The sequence below is a fragment of the Melanotaenia boesemani genome, chromosome 7, assembly GCF_017639745.1.
Source record: "Melanotaenia boesemani isolate fMelBoe1 chromosome 7, fMelBoe1.pri, whole genome shotgun sequence".
Classification (NCBI taxonomy): domain Eukaryota; kingdom Metazoa; phylum Chordata; class Actinopteri; order Atheriniformes; family Melanotaeniidae; genus Melanotaenia; species Melanotaenia boesemani.
This window is the reverse complement of record NC_055688.1, coordinates 14,170,924-14,197,366: the sequence shown is the minus strand read 5'-3', so window position 1 is coordinate 14,197,366 and position 26,443 is coordinate 14,170,924. Positions and strand designations below refer to the sequence as shown.

General features: G+C 37.3%; 1 protein-coding gene across 1 annotated transcript in view; it reads left to right on the top strand.

Annotated features, from left to right (window-relative positions):
• LOC121642961 (relaxin receptor 1-like) overlaps nt 1-26,443 on the top strand; it is a 76,127-nt gene that overhangs the window by 5,688 nt on the left and 43,996 nt on the right. Inside the window, exon 2 of the mRNA XM_041990055.1 lies at nt 7,122-7,259. Coding sequence (XP_041845989.1) covers nt 7,122-7,259 — 138 coding nt within the window. The remainder of the gene's footprint in view (nt 1-7,121; nt 7,260-26,443) is intronic.

The following is a 26,443-nucleotide window of genomic DNA, read 5'->3' as shown; positions in this document are numbered from 1 at the left end:
CTTGTTACATAATCCGTTAGAAGCGGGAACTTTGTGCTTGTTCTCGAGGCCACAAGAACACCAAAAATATTATTTTCTTTAAATTGACAATCCATTTAATTCATACCTAATGAGAAACTTCATCCATGACGGGAAGGGATTGTGCACGTAGTGGTTTCCGTGTTGTTATTTACTTCGTGTTGTATTATTTTTCACCACCTCAGTCAGCTGGAAGTAACAACTTTCCGCTTCACACTGTTCCACGTTAACCACACCCACCTCAAATGTCCGCCCAATCACACAATACTTCTCAGAGCCCCACAAGAAGAAAATTCTGCTCGGCTAATACACCAAAAAAAGCCCCAAACTGTCCCTATTTACATCTGCAAGGGCAAAATGATGTTATTGCTTTCTTGTAGCCCTGACAAGAAAAAAGTTCTCTTTTCTCGCAGAGTGTGTAACAGTCTTAAGATTTCAATTTTTTTAGTTTTTGTCCTCTGTGGCAAGTGTTATAAGGAAAGACCTGGTAAAATGATCTCAGCCCTACTTTGCTTCAAGTAATGATTTTTTTTCTCTATATCCCAGAAGGTCTTTTAGGATGTGAGGGACCTATCTCTTACAACTTTAGATTTAATTTTCTGTAAATGCACAAAGTACACCTGGGTGACTGACAAACTAAAACACTGAACCCACAGTTTTTTGTTTTTTGATTTGTTTTTTTATCTCCTGATGCTAATAGAAGAAAATCTGCAAATGTAAATTGCTTACTTCCTTATAAAACGATTCCTTAGGCAGTGGTTGTAAATTGCTGTAGTCCTAAATATAAGAAAGTTTGTCAGCTGCTTACTTTGGGTAGAAAAAGAATGTCATCTATAATTTTCAACATCAGTTCCACTTAAGGTGAAATATGCAACAACTCACCCTTAAATGAAGCTGTGGTGAGTGATTATTTACATTTGTAAATGTGGAATAATGACTCAGATGTGTGCCTATTTTTCTTCTTCAAATTTCAAAGTATTTTAATATTGCATGAACTCACAAAGCCTTATTTAAGTGTTGTTTATGCCTGCTACTGACATGTGTTCTGGATAATACAATTACAAGTGAAGTGCCTAAACAAATGCAAATGCATTTGGGACACATTAACATGTAATTGTTTAGACCATATAAGGTGGCCTGATGCTGATGGTGTCATTATTATGGTGTACACATGAGTTGACCTGGGATATATTCCAGTCATATTCCTGTTTACACTTTACACAGTATGGTCTGATGATAGTTAACAGCCACATTATGTCCTCCCGTTCAATTGTGATGCTTGCTTCCATCTAAAGTCTAAAAACACACTCCTCAAAACACAGAATTGGCCAGATCTTGTTTGTACCTTGCATGTTCCTCAAACTAAAATGTTCCTGTTCTGCACTAAACTCATATGTAGCAGCTGGGGACATATTTTGAAACAAAAGTTCAACACAATCTATGTAAAAAAAAGAAAAAGGCTGAACCATGCCCAAAACAAGCAACATTGTTCTTAAGAAATAAATCCAAAGTAGCACATATAAAGCTGGCAAGTCTAGAGCCTACAGCATGTAGTGTAAAGCACAACTGTGTCTTGTAAAATCTTAAAAAGGACATAAAAATGCAATTAAGCTTTATAGATGTCTACATTATACAGCTGAGATTAAAATACTACTCATAGTTTAATTTAATAATTAGCAAGTCCAAACAAAGCAGTACAGTTAGGAAAATTCCTTATGAGTAGAACATCTGTAAACATTTATTGCAGATGTTAAAGGTGGTCGGCCTCCTCAGGAAGTACATCCTGCTCTGCCTGTTACTGTAGTGCAGATCAGTGTGTCCAGCTCCAGCCTGAGACTTCACTACCTCCACCTCCACCCTTTCAATGTTAACTGGCTGCAGAGGGGTAAACAATTGACAGAAGTGAAGCACCATCTCTTTAGCTTTCTTAGTGTTGAACTAAGAAACCTCTCTTAGCCTCTGAACTCGCCTCCTCATTCCTTTCTGATACTTGCCACAGCTACAGTGTCATTTGAGAGCTTCTTAATCTCATGGCTAACTGAGATGCAAAGGCACGGCAGTTTCTTATTGAGAAAATGGTCTTAATCAGGTTAATATAATATTGTTGTGCAATATAATAACTCATTCATTTCTCTTTTTTGGCACGCATGTTCCACTGACATGACATGGTTTTAAGAGTGAATACTGATGCATATCCATCCATCTGCATCTCATACACCCAAGCTTTGATTATTTTGCCCACCTCTAGTTCCCATCGGGTGTAAATAGCACTCCAGGTGGCAACAGCGGAAGTTCAGTATTGCCATTGCAATAATCTAATGTTCATGGGTGTAAAGCGAGCGCTTACATCCATTCAGATAAAATGACAACCTGAAAACTGGCTCTACCTCCTTCTTTTTAAGGCTTATGATTCGTTCTTAATCGAGGCACGGCTGATTGTGCTAAGTGTTAATTATGCAACACCTCAGCAGCATTTTGGTTTTCAGACGCTGTCTCCAGGGAGAAGGCTTATAATCATTTGAGGTGATTACGGTGTGCTGTTAGGTAATTCATCATGTTTCTGTGTAACTCAAAATATTTTAGGTAACAGGCCATCTGGCTGTACTTTGTTAGGAATTATTCCGACTGTGGGTGGTATAGCTTATTTTTCTTTGAAGGATTTTTATTCAGACATTAAACAAAGTAGGTTTAGCAAGTAGACTCTGGTTCTTATGTTTCTTTAAAATCTATTCATTGTATTGCATTTTATTTTATTTATTTATTTATTTATTAAAAAGTAAAGTTTCTCATATAAGTGGTTTTGTTAAGTGTACACAGCCATTTAAGCTGAATCTCTTGAGTTTCCTTCGTATTGTACATGTAGAAATACACTCATGATTGAACATAGATGTGACTTTTACCAAGCGTTTAAACAATCTCCTATCACAGTCACTCAGGTTTTGTTTTTTTGTTTTTTTGTTTTTTTTGACCACATTTCTTCCTCGAAGATGATGGGACCCCACTATCCTGTACGTTTCCAGCGGTGTTGGTTTGTCTGTTAGAAACATAATTCAAAAGTGATAGATAGATCCTTGTTGTGCAGATTGGATCAAATGCCTACTGTATTTGCCTGGTGAACATAAAGGTCAGCAATCTGGTAAGTGTTCAACCTCAAATATACAAAACTTTAATGTTTTGCCTTATCAGCTGCCTGCCAATATATATACATATATGTATAGGAATGCAAAACAAATAAAGAAATGGAAACATTTATAAGGATGGGATAGACATAAATGTAGACTACAACCTGCCCCTTCAAATACTTAGACAGGAAAAGATAAATGTCTGCTGGTCCTGAGTACATAGGTGGAGCTAAATCATTTCTAGGGACAAGAGACATCAGTTATTTTATAGAAGCAATTGTAGTCGAACATCAATCTGGAAGGATTTCAAGACAATTTCCAAGCCAAGTGGAAAGCATCCAAAACAGATGACAATCTCCCCAACAATGAAGATCTTGCAAGTTCGTTTCAAGGTCAGCCTGTGCAATGCTCAGAGGAGTTACAAAAAACAGAAGAACTACATCACAGTCTCTACAGGCCTTTATTAACATGTTAAATGGTAATGTTAACATGTTAAATGGTAATGTTGATGACAGCACAATTGGAAAATGACCAAACAATTATGGCTTGTTTGGTAAGGTTACCAGAAGAGAGCCTAACTAGAAAGGACATGGCAACACAGCTTAGGCTGGAATTGGTTCATGCAAAATGACAATGACTTCAAGCAAACCAGCAAATGTTTTACAGCAGAGTGGCTCCAATGAAAAGACTCAAGGTGTTACAGTGATGCAGTGAAAGTCCAGAACTCATCTGATGGGAGTTCTGTGGTGAGACCTTAAGAGCTGTGCGTAAATGAATGCACACATTTAAATGAACTGAAAAGTATGAGACTGATAACGTCTTATTGAATATTTTTTTTAAATTCATTTCATGATGGTCATGATTGGTTCCTCAATTATTCCACGATTGGGGACCAAAAACAAGGATTCAATGTCTAGCATATTCATGATGTTCATGCTTTTGACATGGAAAGCAAATAATACACAAATCAGATTAAAGCCTGACGTCGAAGGACACGCAGATATTGAATCTAGCAATCACGTTTCAAGTTGTTAGCTTGAACAAAATTGAATTTAGGTAATCTTTATGATATTGGTGCAACATACATTTTAGCCATGTTGTTGGTTGCAACAATATATATCCACATAGATATATATGTATCTATGTGTGTGTATACATATATACCTATTTTTTTTAATGTAATATATATATATATATATATATATATATATATATATATATATATATATATATATATATAATGTAATATATAATGTAAATGGTAGTGGAAAATATGAACCTTGTTAAATTGATATGAGTAAGTAAGTGTTTTACAGCAGTAGGTAGGACACTGGGCAGTGTCACTACAGGGTAGAGTTCACAGTTATGACAGCCTGAGGGAAGAAGCTCCTCCTGAGCCTCTGTGTTCGCCTTAATGAGCCTGAGGTGCCGGCCAGAGAGCAGCCATTTCAACAGACCGTTGTTAGCATGTTGAGGGTCTTTCATGATCCTGTTGGCTCTGGCTGTTGTTATCCTCATGAGGATGTCCTGGGGGGTAGGGAATGTTGAACCCATGGTATGCTCTGCTGTAGTGATGCGCGGGCCGTCTCCTAACCCGCGGGTCCTGCGGGTTACCCGCGGGTCGGGTTGGGGCGGGTCAAAGAATTTTCGCTTCACTGCGGGGCGGGTTGGTGTGGTTTACTATTCTGAAATATCTAGTTCTATCTATTAATTTTATTTTTTGTCAAACTGAAAATAAAGACCTTAATCAGTGTCTACATTTTGTTACTATAATATGTAAGACAAAATATTTATCAGTTATTTAAACACAGGTCACGTTTTATAACGTAATGTCCACGTCGGCGCGTAGTAGGCTACGCAGGTGCAGAAAGCGCCAAGCAGACAAGCAACAAAAGATGGAAGAAGTGTTGAATAACTTTCGTTCGGGAGTTTACGTCCTTAAAAAGAAGGAGGGTCAAATGGCTAAATCACAGGTTTGGGACAGGTTCAACGAGGTAATCAGTGCAGACAACAGCAGCAGCATTGGCCATGTGCTTTATAACACTTAAACGCTTAAACGCTTTAAAACACTTTATTTATTTGCCAAAATACATTTTGTGTTGCCAGTTTCCAGTGCCAATTTAGGAGACCATATGCACCTTTCTCAGACTAAATAAAAGCATTCGTCAATATCATAACATGTGTTTTAATGGGGCGGGTCGGGGCGGGTCGGGTCGGGTTAAAAAAATAGAAGCGGAGGTGCGGGGCGGTTTGGTGCGGTCCAATTTTTTTAAAAGAGCAGGACCCGCGCATCACTACTCTGCTGACCTCAGAACACTGCAGGGCCCTCCAGTTACAACCAGTACTGTACTGGATGATGTTACCAGTCAGAACACTCTCCACCACTCCCGTGTAGAACATTCTCATGATTTTCAGAGAGAGAATTTTCTCAGTTGTCTGAGGTCAAAAAGGTGCTGTCTCGCCTTCTTCATCTGGCTGCCTATGTACAGAGTTCAGGACAGATCCTCTGTGAGGTGCACGCCCAGGTACTTGAAAGTACACACCCTCTCCACCAAAGCCAACATTAATCCTTAGAGGGGTGTAGCTCTTCTGCTTTCTCTTCCCACAGTCAATAATTAACTCCTTAGTTTTGTCTACATTTAGCAGGAGGTTGTTAGCATGGCAGCACTCAGTCAATTTCTCCACCTCCCCTGTAAATGCCCGCTCGTCATTGTTGTTGATGCAACTGACCACCACAGTGTCGTCTGCGAACTTCACTGCAGTGTTGGAACTGTCCATGGCTATACAGTCATGAGTGTACAGGAAGAAGAGCAGAAGGCTGAAGATGCAGCCCTGTGGAATACTTCTCATATGAGAAGTACATTAATCTTTCAGAATCTGAAAAGATTATTTGTTTTATCTAGGTTCCAACCCACTGTATGATGTGTCTTCTGTACTTCCTGATGCTACACAGGAAGTATGATCTTGGTTCATCGATTACCATCCCTGCTCATCATTTAGTTAATTATCCTAAGTGCTTATATCGACCTTGGTTTTTTCTGTTCATTCTGAAATTGTTATTGGTTCCCCAGTGTTTTCTTTGTTTTACAAGCTCTGTGTCACTTGTTGGTTATTTTACATGTGCAGTGCCTTTAGTTTTTTTTTTTTTTTTTTTTTAAACCTTTGATTTGTGCATTATTTTATCTCTCGTGTCTCACCCTGCATTTGAGTCTTGCACACTCCATGAACCCCAACAGTTTTATAACAGACTTGAGATATAATCCAAGAACATGATATTACATTCAAATCGGAGCCTTTAATGTTATCAGTTCTGCGCTTTCAAACGTATTCCACTGCTCCCTCTGTTTGACTCCTTGATTCTGTCATAGCTTGGATATAATTTAAGTAATTTGTCAAGTTTTTAAGCTTTTCTCACAAAGTACTGCAAACTTGGACTAAAAGCCCAAGAGGATGAGGGAGAGAAAATTAAACTCGGTTGCCTCATAGATGATGTGCAGAATCATGCATTTTGTGTTCTTATTTTAATTCAACTGCAGGAATGCTAGAGGAGGCCTGTATGTAATTTGCAGAGTTCTTCTCATTGAGCTGTATGCTGTATTCTGTGCCTGAGACATGATGTGTACAGCTCACCGGGACATTTCAAGAGTAAATGTAAAACTAGTAATTGCCTCCCAGCTCAACAGAAGAAGTTTTTTTTTTATAATAAGATTTGGTACATATTTTTGTCTCCACATAGTTTACACTCCAGTGTACAACAGTCGGTAAGCAAACTTTGGAATAATTAAACACAGTATGTCAACATGAGCTGCATAAAGGAAAAAAAAACAAACAAACAAAAAAAAAACAAAACAAAAAAACAGAAATAAAAAAGGCTGCAGAAACACCCTGGAAAAATGTAAATACACTCAAAGATACCTAATTTTAGTTAACTCTTTGACAAAGAACCTTTTGAATTGTTGGATTTCTCTGCTTTGTTTATAGCACTCAATTCCACAGAGGAGAAGGCAACGTGCCCCCTCGGATATTTCCCATGTGGCAACCTGACCGTTTGCCTCCCCCAGCTCCTGCACTGCAACGGCATCGATGACTGTGGGAATCAAGCAGATGAAGAAAACTGTGGTGAGTTTTTCAGCTTGAGATAATATTAAGATCATACAGTGATGGCTTGTTTGGAAAGCTTTTTGCTGGCACATCTTGATTAGTGACGTTGCAAATTCTGGGGCCTTTCAGAACAGGTGTTGGTGTATACTGACATAATGTAACACTCATACAGGTGCACACAGGTGAACTTTCAATTCATCCATTTTCTGTGCCAGTTTGATCCAATTTAGGGTTAGGTGGACCTTTTTTTTTATCAAAGTAATAATGACTGCTGAAGGTTATCAGTAGTACCAGATGTTATGTAGGGGTTTCTTAACAAATGGGGTGAATAAACAAGCACACACCACTTTTGACACTGATGATCAAAATGATCTCATGTTTACATACCTGCAGATGTTACAACGTTCAAGAAAGTGCTTCCACTCCTGTATTTAAAAATTGATATTTATACCTCCTTGAATAATTTGCATATTAAGCACTGTTTGTGCAAGAAGTTATTTGACTTAGTTCTAAAAACCACAGGAAGGAAGACATCATTTATTTATTTATTTAGTTAGTTAGTTAGTTAGTTAGTTAGTGTCTAGTTTGGCTGTTGTGTTGAACAAATTTCCTTTACCAAGAAAAACCTTTTGGATATGAGGCTCTCCTTGAATCTTAAATATTATTCTTTATTGTTTCATTTATTTATTTATTTATTTATTTAATTGTTTGTTTTTTGTCAAATTTACACATCCAACTGATGTTTAGAGGACTATGTTTCGTTATCAGTGAAATCTGAAAGAAGATTCCTAAACTGGTTAATGCTCAGATTATTTTTGCTTTTCTAAGTCATGAGAACAGTTTTCTTTGTGATACACAAGGCAGTGAGGACTGTATGTGCAGAGTTACTTTTTATATTGATATCACCCGGGTCACTAAGTATGGACAGTGGGCGGTGTGCAGGAATATTACACTTAAATCATGATTAAAGGTCCTCACATACCTGAAGCTAAACCTTCGGAACAGATGTACAAGACCACAAAGCATGCAATTAATCATGGCCATGTTATTAGTGCAATGTGAGCAGATGTTAGATTGTGCAAAACCCACCCTGAGCATCCTTTGTCATGTATACTGGTTTCTATGGAGAATTATGTGTTGTGCAGGTTGTAAATTAGTTTTTAGTCATTATAAAGGTGTTTAAACACACTGAAAGACATATGCATGACCTCTAACATATCCAGCCTCATTCTTGCATGTCTGAATCATTGCTTTGCATAGAAAAGAATTACCAGAGGCAGTGAAATCTATGAGACTCCATCATAATGGAAAAGGATACAGGAAGATCAACGGTGAGCTAAAAATCAATGAAAACTCTGTTCAGGGAGATGGAGAAGAGCCACAGCATCCCTTATAAAAGCTACTGTGGCTGGCTCCTAAAATGACTCTATGGACAGTGTGGTACTTAAGTTCTTTTGGAGTGGAACGGGGGTGATCAGTTCAGACCCTGCAAGGTGCATAATGACAGTATTTATGGACAAGCATAACCACTTATGCAAAGAGCAACTTTGTCTCTGAACAATATGAACACATCAGCCCAGAATTTAGGGAAATTTGTCATCACACAAAATTGGACTATTGTAAAAGATCTGAAACTCAAGAATATGAGTCATACTGACTTTTGTTGCAGGGAACTACCTAGATTTGAATAAACTAAATCTAAACTTTTAGTTTTTCACTCTGAATAAGAACACCTGTAATTCAATTTCAAGTGTGGATGTTGGTTATAAACCTTTTGATTTTTATGTGATAGTACAAAGATGTATATTCCTTATATTTGCGGTCTCACCACAGTGATTTATTTGTTCATGTGATAAATCACTGTTAGAGTGCTAAAAATATTGAGTCAGGTGTTAATGGTTGGTACGTAAGTACAGCTGCTATTAAAGATTAACCCTGACAGATAAAGCTGTTAAAAATAAAGGGATACTTTTTATAGTTCACTGATATTTTTCTTTTAATTTGTTAATTTGTTCCTGTGGTATACTTCAGAGTCCTACAGAGTTCAAATGCCTTGAGGCTGCAAAGCTCAATGCTGACCTCATCCTGACCTGACTCATGGGCAAAGGCTCAGAGCTGGGTGCTGTCATATGCACTATAAATAAGGGTGTAAGTGTGCTGTAGGGATGTTATGGTTTATATGAGTTACTCAACCCTGTAAAGGAATTTCCTGCACTTCTGAAAATTAATTAGCTCAAGAATTTTAAATATAAAATAAAGTCATGTCACACAATGCTGCAACCAACAACATGGCTGAAATGTATCTTGCACCAATATAATAAAGATTAACTAAATTAAATTTTGTTCAGTATTCCGATGTAAATTGTGACACTTTAGTCTTATAGCTTTTCAATATTTGAGGCTCTTCGCTTTTTCTGATGCATGATGGATTTCCTGAATTTATCTTGAGAAGACGGTCATCGATCATGACAGACCATAAACCAGCTGTCAGATTAAAATAAATTACTTTTTTCTTTCTGGACCTACATCTGTACACCGGCACTTCATCTAGTCATCTTACAGGAAGAAAGATTGTGTGTTGTTTGTTTATTTAGCGCTGATTGGTTAAAGTGCATTTACCTTACAGTTTTACAGCTTTTTATTTAGCCTCACAGACATACGTTTGGCACACTGTAGACTCATACAGTGTTAGACTGCTTACTCAGTAGTTGATGTTCCCCTTGTTGAACTTGGTGCTTTTTTAGTATTTATCTTAGAAAATCCAATATTGCTGCAGAGGCATGCTCTCACTTTCCCTTCGTTTTAGAAACTTGCATTGTCTTCACTGAACATAACAGCAGGAGTAACAAAGAGGCTTTTTGCATTTGCAGGCAAGAAGAGGCTGAATATTGTTAATCTGCTTTAGCGCTCAGTGTTTGGCTGCCATGTCTGTGTTTTCGTCTGCACCTGCCAGGCAGGATTCCCAAATAGCAGCCTGCCTGGTTGCTGACCAGAGAGCAACACAATCGGCAGCAGCTGTTCGTTCATCAAATCCCAAAAAACATTATTCAAACAACTGAAATCAATCCTGTAACTACGTCATGTTTTGTATCACTAAAGCTTAACTGAGGTGTTATTTGATTAGATTTCAGTAGATTATAAAATTGTACATAACAGCAAAGGAAGTCAGCATGTGACTGCTGCAATCCTTTGATAGATTAAGCTACAGTGATGCTACCCTGTAGAGAGGTGGATGAAGCTACGACTTTCATCAACCACATTATATTAAACAGCCTGTTTAAAATTCCAGGCTGGGGGGAGGGGAAGATTTAAAGAAGATGTATTGACATTGTCCTGTTATATATATATATATATATATATATATATATATATAAAATAACTACATAAGTGTTTGTACCTGACCCCTTGAGAACTTCTACTGGTGTTTTGGGTGACGTATATATCTGCCCAAATTTGTCACACATTTAAAATTATTAAGACTATTGTTATGTTTTATATGTAGCATACAAACATACCTTATGGATAAACTTTGTTGTGAGACAAGGGTTGTGGTTTGATTAATCCTTTCTGAGTAACTGGTAAACATGGGCACAGCAGGCTTCTGATGAGGCTCAGAAGTTAAAGAGCAGCAAAACAAAAGCAACAGTACAATAAATATTAGAACAAGCCCTGCTTCAAAAGTACTTTATGTTTTGGGGGCACACAAAAATTATAAGGTCCATTTAGCACAACTTATTAACAACTAGCAAATCATTAAAATAAAAAATAAGTCAAAGTAACTTAAAAGGTGAGAGCTACATTACTGAACTTTAGTAGATGTTTTGACTTTGACAGTGCTCGGAGCTGCAGGAATGACATTGATTAATGCGTAGTTGAGACAACCAGGCTTTAAAAAGGATGTTGTTGAGTGAGAGTTCAGGTCTACACTGTATGATGTTTGGTTGTTTAGACAGAGCAGATTTCTAATTTTAATGTTTGGGAGTCAAAGTACAAGACACTATCAATAAATAGTAGTGCCAGGCAGTTTCACCCTGTGTTTGTTAAAAAAGTAATATAATGTATGTAAGACAGAAGAGAGTTCAGAGGTGTCATTAGTAGGGCTGGGCAATTAATCGAATTTTAATCGCAATTACGATCTGGGTTTTGAACGATCATAAAAATGCAATGGTCCGATTATTTTTTGTCCTTCGATTTCTGCTGTTTTCAAATCGAGCACAGCTGTCATTGCAGCACTTTGCTGCAGACTCCTCCCACAGCCTTGACCGCTTTAGTTTTATTCAGAACGAGTAGCAGACACCTGGACACACGGGAGGCGGCGTCGCTCCTTCTCCATCATTTTCTATGTAAACTTGCGCGAGGAAGCGAAAATCACTGCCCTCCTCCAGCCAAGCGACAGCCGACAGTCGTGCATGTAAAATGTTGCGTTCGTGCATGCAGACGTGCACACGGGGGCTTGCGACGCAACACAAAAAAATAGAAAATTGTTCAATTTTTGTGAGTCGCAACTATAATCTATAATCGTGTATAGAACTGTATAGAAATCTCACCTTAATATGAACACCATATGACAATTATTGCTTTGCTCACAAGATATACTAAGATTTAGACTTTGAAATTAGTGGCATCTCTGTGGTGAATCATTTGAAGTGGAAAAAGCACAAGTACTTCTGGTGGGATGAGAGAGCCTGAAATTGAGTTTGAATTTCCAGTTTTGTTTTTTTTTTTTTTTTTTTTTTTGTGTGTGTGTGTGTGTTTCATCTTCTCTAGTCAGTCAACATGTTCCCTTGTTGGGTCTTTTGAAAGAGTAAATTTGATATCCTGCTGTGTTGATGTCACTAGCAGTCAACACTGACATGCACTAACATTTGCTCTGCTAACTGTGCCCTGGAGAAGAAACAGGTACTGATGTCAATTTCAGATCAGCTGCTGCTCCATTTGTCATTGTAAGTAGATGCATTTTTAGACTTAACTTTTAGATTGACTCGAAATTTGAGCATTTTTAATTATAGTACTCAATTGGCAGCAAAACCATGTTTCAGTTGGGTCAAAGGTGAATATATATATATATGTATGTATATATATATATATATATATATATATATATATATATATATATATATATATATATATATATATAGTTTATTGGTCCTACTGTCTTATGTTAAACAATTGAATTTGACAGACAGGTCCCTCACCCTCCCTCTATGCTATGATTTACCTGTGCGATCATACCAACCCCCTGCTGAGAGGTGTCCCAACACACACTAGCTGTAATCACAGCAACCACATTGGCCAGCAATATGATGAACACCAGGTCAAAAACAAAAAAGTACTCCAAACAGCTGGACATAAAGGCAGGTCAAGCAGGTCCCTTTTGGCTGTGCCAGGGTCAAGACCAGAGGTGACCGAGCTTTTTCACTCCGAGCCCCTCGACTCTGGAACGACCTGCCTGAGGAGATAAGGCTGGCACCATCAGTTTCATCTTTTAAGTCACTTCTTAAAACACATTTTTATCGACTGGCTTTTTTATAATATTTTTATTTACTTTGTTTATTTTCGAAATGTACTCATACATGTGTCTTTTCTTTGTTGATTTTATTACCTTACTTTGCTGTGTGCTGTTCATCACTTTGGAAACCTTGTTTTTTAAAAGTGTTATACAAATAAAGATTTCTTCTTCTTCTTCTTCTTCTTCTTCTTCTTCTTCTTCTTCTTCTTCTTCTTCTTCATCTTCGTCTTCATCTTCTTCTTCTTCTTCTTTTTTATTATTATTTATTATTATTATTATTATAAAGTACTTTATAATAACTATTGTGAATTGTTTGGCTTTTGTGTCATTACTTATATGTTTAGATAATCTTTTGGTCCCATCTGAAAGTAAATGTTCACATATTTGTGGCATTCACAAATATGAAATCCTACATAGAAAGAAGGAGCTTTTTAATGGTGCACAGAGACTTACTGACTGTTTTAATGTAATAGTAGATATTTGTCCTCAATAAATAAGTAGCTTAACATGAACTAATTCTTTAGAATAATTCTTTATGTGGGCTCTCTGTGAGCAAATCTAATGTTTGTAAAAAAACGAAGTTTTAACCCTAAGCTCTCAGTTGCTTTCCTTGCTGTGTAAGCAGTTACCATGTAAATATCACACAATCAAGTTCAGAGAAAAAATAAATAAAAAACTTATATCCCCCACCCCAAAGAAATGTTTTTCCTTCTGATCTTTCTTGATGCAGTGATTTTAATAGGAAGTTTGAGCCAGGCCTTTCTGTGTGGAATTTGCATGTTTTCCCTGTGTATGCATGGATTCCCTCCAGGTTATTCCAGCTTCCTCCCACAGTCCAAAGACTTGCAAGGTAGCTCAGTTGGCATCTCTAAATTCTCTCTAAGAGCAAGTGTGAGTGCGATTGGTGGTTTGTCCCTGTGTTACCCATGCTTTTATCATATTTTGATTTTTTTAAGGCATATAGCATTGGTCTGATTGTTTTAATTGAATAGCTCATAGCTGTCTTCTGTTAGAACTTTTGGCTTGAACATATAATTACTCATCTGCAAGTATTTACCTTAAAAAGAATTAGGATGGACAATTTTTTTTTATTATTTGTTGAAACTCTTTCTAACAAGTCTGTAACACTTGAACTGATCATGATTGAGAGAGAAAAAAGGTTGGAATATCAGCTTTTGAAAGGGATTAAAATCAAGCATTTAGTTCTTATGGTCCTAGATAAGCTCTTAATTTACTTTAAATATGTCATGGCTAGGCGAAGTTTCCATTTTATTAGAATGGGGATGGATTAATTTTCAATCACCAGTGTATGACAGTAATCTACATGGGATATTTTCATATACTGTAACTGGTACCAACTTTCCTCAGATTTTCAGCTGTGCTTGTCACATGTTATTAACAGAGTCAAAGGAACTTTGACATCATGCACAGTCAGTGGGACACTTTGACATTAAAGAAATCTCTACCTTATTTGAGCCTGACTCAGGGAAGTAGATGTATGATCATTACATGTTTTGTTGATGTTCAAGTGAGATCCTGATATTTGAAGAACATACTGTGCAGTAAGCGGCATGTCCCATTTCTCTGGAACTATAGATAATTGAAATCACCTTTAACAAAATATATCCAACTGAGCTTTTGATGTCAGAATTCAATATAAATACAGGAAATTGCTTCTTTTGTTCCTTTATTTTGTTATGTGTAAACCAGTGTTGCTTCTTTGGATAGATCTACGGCTAGATCTGCAGTTAAAGAATATTGTATTCTTTCCACCGTCTGATATGACTTTTATTTGGAGTAAAAAAGGAAATCAAAACAATTGAATACTTAGTAAACAATAGTAAGTTTAGTAAACAGAATATTTAGTTTTTATTTAAATTGGAAACCTCTTTATTTATAATGCTTGAACATTTTTACCTGATGGTATAATAATGCCTTTCGTTTGATTTTATGTTACTTTATTTAATTTTTTATGTATTGATTTATTTATTATCTTTGGTTATGTACATGGTATATTCTATTGTGTCTTTTGTTTTACCGTATCTCATTTCTGACTTCAATTGAACTATGTTGCTACTAGGTAGTCTGGTCAGTGAGTGTTATGACCGCTTTTGGCTAGGGGTGAAAAGGGTCGATAACAAACAGGACCGGACACAAAACCAAATCTTATAAATAAAAATATTTATTACAATAAACAAAACAAATACAATTCCCTATAAACAAAAACACAAAAACAGGTTCAAGATCTACATAACGAAAAATTATCCTACAAACAGATTTATGCAAGCAACAATAAATATGAATAAAGTGTCCTTTTTCAGGTTTACGATAATAATTTCTACAAACAACACAAAACAATAAATGTCAACCAGACAGTTAACGTAACTTTCACACCTCTATAAATAAACAAACTTCTCCAACAACCCAAAAAACCTCCTCCTATTGAGGGTATTAATAAATCCAAATTTCCTATAAACAAAAAGTTAGCAAAATAGAAATGAGAGAGTCTTTTCTCTAAACCACAAATGCTGTCAATGGAAGCTCTTACAAAGTACACAGCCAACAACAAACCCACACAGGGAGTAATGCGTTAGAGAGATCCCCAAGCCGGCGAACTGTGTGCCCACGGTACACAGCTGCCTCCAATAACGATGATGCTGGGCTTTTATGGGCGAGGAGTCCATGACAAGCAGCCCCTTCGGGAGATCCCGGGACAGCAGGCGACCAATCCCGGCGGAGGAGGGCGGAGGTGAGGAGCAGCTCTTGATGCCAGTCTTTATGCAGCAACAAGGCACAGCTGTTCCACTAACGGCATAAGGCTGACAGGCCAGGGGCCGTAACAGCGAGCAAATTGTTCTGGTTTCTGACTTGATAGGAACATTAGCACGGGTCATTCGGAGCTTAGAATTGGTATGATTAGTGATCAATTACACTGCTTAAAAGCAGTTAATATTCCCTTTCCTTTAGAAGTCAGAGCTGAGAATAAGTCACATTGCAGTTTAAAATCATTTTTCTTTCTTTGTCACAAAGGACAAGTAAAAAAATGAGCTGAATTCGCTCTGTGTGTAAGATAACTAAGAAGCGATACAGAAACTGCTGTCATCTCATATCTGTGTCAAGGACATGTTCTGTTATTCAAATAAAATCATCCGTGTTGTCAACTTGCAAAGCAAAAATGTATGATGCCAACAATCTGTAAAAGGCCATATATTTTTTTTCTTCCTTTGTAATTTAGCTGCAAAGTAGTCTTGTTACACAAATTGAATAAAGCAAAAGACCACACAAAGGAAGTTATTCATTCCCACAGAGGACACTTTTCTTATGCTGCATTTCAGATTTTGCTACATAATATTTACATCATGAAGAGACAGGAGCTAAAATGGACTATTTCAGACAGATTTTCTCAGAGGTACAGCAGGAGTTCAGTGTGAAAAGTATGATGTTGTTTATGCACATCAAAGCCTAAAGTCGCATTGAATTGGAACCCCATATGACCTTGTAAATGAGCACAGCATGGGCTCTTCAATCCCTTTAGGCTTAGTAGTTTTTAACCTCTTGAAAACTTAGCAGTGGTGTTTATTGAGACTTTTTTCTTTTAATCATTTATTTTCTCAGCTTTACTTTGTCTGTTTTGCTTGGTTGTTCTAGTTGTGCAAGCTGTTGAGGGAGCATTGTTTTTATTTCTTTTTTTTAATCATTATCCCAGCTGGTTGTTTGAGAGGCCGTCCCTATGACGCCGGATTGCAGTAAAAACACAAAAGTATTTTAGCAAACCACCCTTTCATCCACATGAAGCTAGGGATTAGCCTCCATGAAACTGACCATGTCTGAAGCCAGGTACCGAAGTGGAGAAGTTTGAGTTCGCTACCGTCTGCAGTACTTTCCGGCCTGCAAAGCCTCACAACTCGAGGATATGGCGTCAATGTGATGAACGCGCACCGATTCCCAATCCACCCTACCTCGAGTTTTTTTATGCTTTAGAGTCTAGCATTTTTGGAAGAAGCTCAACTTCTTTATTAGTCCAAATAAATATTTCTGCTTTGCTTCGCAGTGAATCCTCAGATATATTCTCTTCTCTGCTTCCGATGTGAAATTCCTGCAACACACAGTGGGCCTTTATCGGCGCATGCATTGTTTTGCTCTAGCTTGAGAGTGTTACTCTTTAGCACCACCCACAGCCTGTAGTATGTACTACAGCTGTGTTGTGGGGATGTTAAAGCCTTTCCACTAGTTTTTGCCACCGTTTTCATACCGTTTTCACACCTGAACCGGCTTCGGTGCCATGTGGACATAGCCTTAGTCACCTATTTTTTTCCAGAAAACTTTAAGCTTGACTGACAAGACATATGCAAGGGAGGGGAAGCAGCACAATATGTACTCAAGCATTGGTTTAGTATTTAGTATTCAGTTGACTACATAATAATTTAGAAAGGCAACAAAGAAATGCAGCTAAAGCAAGTACTTCATGGTAAGATCAGTTCTTGCAGGTTAACTGATGTGTGTTAACTTGATGAATGAGGGGCTAATTGTGAGCCAGTTATCATAAATTTACTCTATATTGTAAATGCAGTCGTCATTGTAAAGGGGAGATTGGTGCGAGTCAAGAGCATAAAGAGGAAACACCTGAAGATAAGAATCATAAAGAAAAGTAAGTATGAGCACAGTTCAAGCATGTGTTTCATTATATTTCTTTCATTTAGTCCATCTTAAAATTAACATCATGGAAACGAATCAGACCAGCAAAAATGTGACCTTTAAAAGTCCAGAGCTAAGAGAAAACAATTTTCAAAATCTGCAACTTGAATGTGAAGTTGAAACAGCAGTGGAAGAACGTGTTCTTCTAATCTTCCTGCTGATGGGTTTACCTTTTACATATTAAGGGGACAACTAACAGAATTTTTCAAAGGGAAATATTGACTAAGACGTGCTTTCATAGCTTTATTATTATTCACTGCGCATGTGCCTGCTATGCTGTTGTTTGAAGTTTCAGGTTTTCTCCTTGACTCTGAAGCTTCCGTTTCTCCTACCAAATCCAAGCCGTGTTCCACTTAGAAATATGAAAGCTGTTTTCAATATCCACCACAACCCTGTGACTGTTTTTCTTTCCTTTTAAATTCTCAATGTATTTCCATGTTTCATTCATTGATAAAAGACCAACAGACCTGAAATTGTATTATCTGACTGTCCTTGTATCTCTGAGCTTAGCTCTGTTCCCCGTGTTGCTTTCTCCTAATTAGACTATTATGAAACATTTTCTATAAAATCTCACATCTTTCTAGCGCTGGGTGATATGAACCAAATCTTATATGTCGATATTTTTTACCTGAATCACAATATGATATATCTCAATTTTTTTTTTTTTTTTGGTCAAGTAACCAAAGAGACAGTTTTAATTTACAGTCTTCAGTGCTAAATATACATTTTTATTACCTTTATATTAAAATAAATGCTCCTAAAACAAAATAAATTAAAAATACTTTTCAATGACCATAACAAAAATACAGCTGTGCAAAATGCAAAAGAAAAGATGCTTTTAACTCAAAACAAGCTATCTCGATATAAATGATATTCCCTGCTTCTTTATTGCATCTGATAAAGTCTCGATATATTTGAAAATCTCGATATATTGCCCAGCCCTGCGTCTTTCTAATTAGGATTTAATTTACTTAAAATTTAATGTAATGTTTTGTTAGGTCTTGATTTTAAAATTTTACAGGATTGCAGCCACCTAATATATAGTTCATATATGACAATTTCTCCCTTTTATATAAAATTCTACACTTTTTAACAAACCTTGAAATTTGACTGAGTTGACAGAGTGAGTTTTAGTTTTAGAGAGACGTGCATCCATGGAATCATTGTTTCACATTATTGCTTGACACATGATTATACCATGATTTATTAAAGGGGTGCACTGATTCCAACTGTGAGCATTACAATGTGTCTAAAGAAAACATGTTTGAAGGATCCTTTATTTTAACTTAGGCTTTACAAAGTATTTAATTACAGCAGGAAATCACAAGAGTGCAAGATAGGAAGTGTGAGATGAGGGTGGAGAGGGAAGATGGAAGAGGGATGATTGAGGGGCCTGGTACAGACCTGGTACAGACCTGGTACAGACCGATTTTCTGCTGTAATGAATTGTATTGTCACCTTTACTGTATTTATGTGAGGAGAACACATCACTGCTGGTCAGGGTTAGAGTTAACCCAGATGAACATTGACATAATGACATATCCTCCTTCTATACTATGACTATGCTGGATCTGATTGGAAAACCAATCATCATTTTTCAGAACAACTTAAAACTAGTTCTTGTACAGCACTAATACTGAACCAGCACTGCTGGTACCACCACTGGAAATTAGTATTTTTGTTTTTAGCTTCATTTTCTTTGAATAAAAAAGTGTGAAAAAAGAGTTACAAGTCAATGCATTTTTGGAATAAAAAAGGAACTTAATAATCCCTGTTGGTGTTTTAGTATGATTCATAGACATAAAATCTTCATCTTGCATATTTAGAACTGTCTAACGCTCTAAATCTAGATGGAGTTATGCATGCATAAACAATGGTTATGACTAGATCCGCCATTAAAATTGTGTCTAGGGTTCCTTTGGAACACACTAATGCAGCTTAAAGAGATTAAACTTCGAATAAAAAACTGATGAAGTGCAGTCTTTATATTTGATACAACAGTCTAATGTATTTTCTCCGCTTAATTTGTTGATTTCTTTAAATTTCCTAAGAAAAAACATTATGCTATAAGAAGATTGGCTTATTTATTAGTTTTTTTAATAAATATATTTAATGAGTAATCAGCTTAACTTGTGTAATTAGCTGGCTAAACTAAATATTAATAGCTATGCATTAACATAATTTAAACAAAAACCTTATATGACCTTAATATGACAGCTCCATTGAGCACAAAGTATACAGAAAGGTGCATTAGTACTGTCAGTTCAGCTGATGAGATACTGAGTCAGATGTTGTTGTTCAGCTGATTATCTTACAACATCGAACTCCTCAAAAAAGACAAGCCAAACTGAATAAAATTATGACTTATGTACTTCAGTATACACACACACACACACACACACACACAAAAAAAAAATCTGCACATCTATGTCAACTCAAATTTCCCTCCCATTACAATCCTTAAATCACCTAGGGGTGTTTTGGTGAATGACTGAAAGCCAAGTCACCTGGGAGCTTGTGTGTTGAACGGAAAAAAAGAGAACCAGAGCTGTGACAAAAATGACAGGGAAAAAAATGCTGTTTTTCTGCAATTTAAGCAGTTTTGCAGATGTACCTTTTTATTTAAAGACTTGTAGAATTGTAGATATAAATAGCCAGCCAGGTTGTATCATTTTGTGGCTGTTTGCTATCCAGATTGTGACTTTGGCTTTGAGAAATCTAAGCAGGACAGAAGGTCAAAGCAGCAGGGATTCAAATGATGAATGTCATTTTTAGGGAAGGTATATGACAGCATGACATATGTCACTGAATCAGTTTTGTGTGTATGCATGAAGCCATGCTGATGGTTTATAATAGGATGTGCGTTAAAATGGATAAACAATGATGATGAAATAAGAAAAGGAAAAAGCTAAAGGAGACCAATGAAAGAATTCTATTATTTACAGTTATGACATGAATTTACACTAGTTACTGTAATGTCAGTAGGCCCTGGCACTGTCTTTATAATTCTTTCATATGTAAAAAGCCCTTCTCAAGGCATTACACATTGAACATTTATTATTCACTCCACATGAACACTCTGGTGGTGGTAAGCTAAATGTGTAGCCACAGCTGCAAACTGTAGGAGACGTGGCAGTCAGTCCACATTGGTGGCCACTCCAACCACCACCAAATATTCATACACTAGTTTTGCTGACACGGGAAGCAATATATTAACAACATATTGACGAAGATGAATTTGAATCGCCAATCCCCCAGTTGTTGGACTTGCCCAGAGGAAGGCAAGATCAGTCCTACAGAGACGCAGTCCTACAGACTTTTGATGTTTCCCTGCTCTAATACACCTGATTAAAATTAAATGGATGCAACAGCTGATCAAGTTCTGCTTAGTGACTCATTCATTTGAATCATGGTGTGTAACAAGGAAACATCCAAAACCTGCAGGACTGTAGCTCTCAAGGCCCAAACTTGACTATCCCTTGATTAGATGGTCAGCTACCTGAACTATTTCCCCACATACATTTCCATTGAATCTAATGGGAAAATGTGTCCAAACTTTTGACTGTGTGTGTGTGTGTGTGTGTGATTTTTGAGGGGTGACATTCCTTCTGTTTGACATTGTGACTTTCCACTTGGAAAAAATGTACAAATCATAATTTAAAAAATGATAAATATTGTATATTTTAATTCTTTTGAACCTTTATTTAAAAAGCAGAAGTCCAACAAAATATTTTGTGCATTAATAAGGACTGAACTAATTTAAAGTTTGATGCCAGCCACACACTTAAAAACAGGAGATGAGATGTTGGCATTCTTTACCACTGAGAGACTTCACCCTTTGTTTTCTTCCTTTGTAGAGGCCATTGTAGTACGAGGAGGGGGTATGGGGGAGTTATGTGTTTTTATGTGTAATGAACAGCTATTGCAAGGTGGGATTGTGCATGCAGTGGTGTCTATCTTTAAATGACGCGTGTTGTATAAATTTTCATACTTTTTTACTCAATCACCTTTTCATTAAAACAATTTCTTCATCTGCACTTTAGCATAAAACTTTCCGTTTCATGCTTTTTTTTTTTTCTTTCAAGGATTGTGTGATTGTTTCCACACAGTCACACAATCCTTCTCGGGGTCCCACAAGAAGAAAGTTCCACACAGCTGATAGATCGAGAACAAGCCGCAAGAACTCCCAAACTAGGACCAAAGATCTCACTTCTTACTAAGGGGTGAACAGGCTTAAGGAGCCCAAGTTAGCCAAGAAAATATCTTCCACACCACTACACCACCACCAGCAGCCGGAACTGATACAAAGAAGGACTGATTGATCCATGCATTCATGTTCCCAAATTCCAACCCTCTCATCTGAATACTAGAGCTGAAATCACTCATCAGACCAGGCAACATTTTTTTACTGTCCAATGAGCCTGTGTAAACTGTAGTGTTACTTTCCTTTTCTTAGCTATCGGGAATGACTCCCAGTGTTTTGTTCTGCTGCTGTAGTCCATCTGCTTCAAGGTTTGAAGTGTTCAGAGATGGGTTTCTGCATACTGTGGTTGTAACCAGCTATTTGAGTTATTGTTGCCTTTCTATCACTGGGAACAAGTCTGCCCATTCTCCTCTGACCTCCAACATCAACAAGATATGTTTCTCCAGGCAACTGCCTCTAAGTGAATATTCTCTCTTTTTGGACCATTGTCTGTTTACCAGGGATGACCAACTCCGGTCCTCAAGGGCCCGTGTCCTGCAGGTATTGGATGTTTCCCTGCAGCAACAAACCTGATTCAAATGAATGAGTCATTAACAGACTTGTGCAGAACTTGACAACAAACTGTTGGAGACCCAGATTTTATTTGAACAACCATGTCATATTCAAAATCAATCAAATCCCCTTTCTTCCCCATTCTGATTCTTAGTTTGAACTTCAGCAAATCAGCTTGGCCATGTCTACATGACTAAATGCACTGAGGTGCTGCCATGTGATTGACTGATTAGCTGTTGGTGTTCACAAGCAATTGAACAGGTGTACCTAATAAAGTTGCTATTGATCGTTTGTTGAATAGGAATTCCAGGAGGGATTGTCAAGCGCACACATTGTCTATCAGGCCATGTTGTCTGGAAGTTGTGCATAATGAGGTCTGGCATTTTACTGCTGACGTGAACTCCTTTGTCCTACCACACACCACGCTATGGCTGTGGTGTGAGGTAGGTGTGTGTGGTGTGATTCTCCACTTCAAGGATATACTTCTCATCGTCCATGATGGATAAAAAAAAAAAAAAAAAACTACCCTCTGACCAGTTAAACATGTAATATTTATATGATTCAGCAGCACAAATCTGCACAGGGACTTTTATTTTGAAAAATACTGGAGGTTTTTACACTGTTTCCATGTCTGATTTCCTCTCTGCCCCTATCTGAACTGCCGAGTTTGACGTGTTCTGGGTGCGTGCTCCGTCAAAAATAGACTCGGTGTGTAAGTTTAGACAATGCGCTTCTGGGATGCTTCTGACACGCGGTGTAGCACACCTGGTGGGAACCAAACCATTGACTAAAACAAATGCAAATAGCAGTGTCTCTGCAACAGTGGTACTTTCACACAAATCCAAGTCATCCATGCAAAGGAACAGCTACCCCCGTATAACATCACAAGTGCAGGCTTTTACTGGTCATAGCCTGGATGCTGCTGTATTTGGCAGACTTGTTTTTAACCAAAAAATAGGTTACCAGAGAAAATGTGTCCACCATCTTCATCGATGATGAACTCAACCTGCAAAACCAGAGAACTTAATATATGGTTTCCTACTTGTGTATTAAAGTTTTAAGTGACATTTTCTGATGCAATGGTGGACTGTGTAAGGAGATAATGGTTTTCGGAGTCATGGCTCTCTTGGTGATAGCAGCATGACAGTTTCTTATGTAGTGCTGCCTGAAGCCTCAAAGATCACAGCCACCCAGGGGTTTCTGTTCTTGACCTTTAGCTACTGAGATTTTCCCAGATACCTAAACCAACTTTACAACATTACACAAAGATGCTGAAAGACCAACATTCTTTGCTAAATCTTCATATATTTAAATATTTTTTTTTAATTAAAAGAGGTTTGTCAGTTAAAACACTGAAATTGTATATAGATTTGTGTGATAATGTGACTTTCTGCAGGTGAGGTAGTTTTAAACCAATTAATTCTGAGCAATCATAGATGGATAAGATAGGGTGTCATGTGACACATTGTGATAACCTTTGTGGTAGGAACCCAATCTTATATGTGTTGATTGCTCATGAGCAGTAGAGCTAATAACTTCTGACATAGATGGAAGTGAAACAGGACACAGCAGTCTAAGCAATATGAAAAGAATAAGGTACTACTCATTCTTATCTGTTTTGAAGATGCTGGATATAAGAACAATTTCTTCATGATTGTCATTTAAAGAAAGTTTATATTGAAACAGCTAGTGAGGTAGTTCTTTAAAGGTTTCTTTTTTTACCTTTTTATTTAAACATTTTAGTGTATATACAATACTTTCTCTCTTGGGAAGTTAAATGTATACTTTTTAGCTCTAATAAAGTTTTTACTCGGGTATATCAGAGCCTCTTCTCTGTATGACTCTCTCTTGAACTTAACCTTTCTGAAAAAGCAAGGAAAATTATTCACAAATCAAATTGCTCACAAAGAAATGGACATAGATGGTTTTGGGAAGAGGAAACAAAGTCCCAAAGCTGCCCATCACTCACTGTCACATCTCAAAGAACTTTTTTTTCTATCTTGCACATCCTTCCCCACCATGTGCTCAACTGTATTATTATTTGGCATTCTTTGACACGCTCTTCATCGCTGCTCACCTCCACTGTCTGACACACCAGAGTGACAGTCCATTGCTTGCTTTTCTGTCATTGTGGTTTTCATTGTCCTGACGCAAGGGAGAGTCATACTGACAGAGTATCTTGGTGCTGAACATATCCAGACTCTCCTGCACAAAAAGTTTCTTCCGATTGGCATCAGTGTTGAGATTTTCTATAAGCAAGTTACATTTTTTATTACCATGGAAGTCAACAAACACACCCTTCTTGCCGTCAATAGAACTGTGTCATCCTTCGCAGTACTGGCCTTGATTATCTACATGTGTATCCAACCCAAACATCAATCCCACTGACCATGTTTGTGCAGTGCATTTGATGGACAGGGTTGCAGCTGCTACGCTGCAATCGTGTTCTCAAACAAGGTTTGATGGAGGAAATCTCTTTTCTCCATGATCCAACAAAGGGAAAGTGATCCTGATATTGCTGATAATTACTGACATCTTCATGCTTTAAAATTTGAGGTCTGGAAGATTAAAGCCCCCATCCCTGCTTTGTTCCTGCTTTGCAGGATGTTGATGTGCCTCTGCAGAAGGGTTGTTTCACCTGGACTGCTGTATAAGTATAGATGTCTTTTTTTTTTACCGTATTTGACTTTCAATGTCTCCCTGAGCATCCCCCCTAACTGGTTAACTCTCCATTTATTCTGTCTTGTCAGAGTAGGTTTTAAAAGATAAACTGTCATGGGTGTTCTTAATTCCTCAACCCTTAAGGGAAGTAGTAATAGGACAGAGTATGAGCTGTCAAATATATCAAATGGATATGCTATGCTCAAATGGATAGGCGAAAAACAAAAACAATGTATGACTGCAGGATAAGATGGAAATCTTTAGAGAAAGACACACTAAACATTTGTGAAAGAACTAGGTTGCATATTTGCGAGTAGAACATGTGCTTTAGTATGTTCAGTTAAACTCTAATCTTTAAGATATGCTTTAAAAATTACTATCAGAAATTATTATCAGAGGTAAATCAAACCCTTGAACTCTGGCATATTTATTTTATCTGCTCAGAGGATTGTAGGTCTGCCTTTTAGCGGCACCAAAGCAAACAACAAAAGCTGGGATGTTTTTTTTTTTTCAGTTTTTCTATGTTGCAAACATTCTGAAGTTATGACATGATTTATTAATGTTTAACAAAAAGATTTGGTAATTAAACTAAATTCCATCAATTTTCCAACATAATCTTAATTTTTCCCTTGTATATTCTTTTAGTATTGAGGAAAATCCTTATAGCAGGCTTCCATAAGTAGTTGGCAATGACAACTGATGATTGTTTAATTCCCACTTAAGCCAGACTTACGGACATAAAAGCCATGTATGCCATTTTGCGCAGAAGTCCACTCTACATAGAATGTTTTAAGACAGTTAAGAGGAACATGTGATTTAGCATATAAGGTCCAGGATGACTGACTTTCCACAATATTTTAATTTTAAAGGGACATTGTTAAAGAATTACTAACCTCAACACAACACCGACTTTTTGTCTAAGTAAAAGTCAGCTTATAAAGCCTTCCCACCGGCTTTTAGTCCGGCTTTGTCCAACTGAAAGTCAGTGTTTACCATGACTATGAAAGCGGCTGAAACCATGTAAATATTCACTTCTGTACCGAAGACGGTGTATTTTAGCAGAAACTGCTGTTATGCTGGCCATAGTAACACTAGTACCTATGAAAAAGATTCGCTTTAGGCATCATTTAGGCTGTACTTTTGACTTACTTGTCGAGGAGAAAGCTGTCAACTTTGGCATCCCTTTTAAAATCTTTCTCCTTCTTGAGCTCCTTCCACCTGAGGGAGGCCTTTGTCCTTTTTGTATTGTCTGGTAACGCTGCCTTTTAAGTCTCCCTTTTCACCTTTTTGGCAATGGGGAAATTGGCTCCTGTGCTGCTGCTGCATATGCATGGTCCTGCATTTTTGTGAATAACAATTTAACAGGTTTTCCATTTGCTGGGGTAGTAACATTAGTCCCTGAAAAAGAAAAGGAATGTTGTGTTGCCAGGATGCAGAACTTTTTTCCGTTCAGCATCCAGGGGTTTTTGCTTTGAGGACAGTTGTGAGAGAAGCAGGAGGGCTACACAAAGGGAGCAGAGGACGCCCAAGTAAACAACTACACTTAAGAAAATGAGCCCCAAAACCCATGACTAACGATAT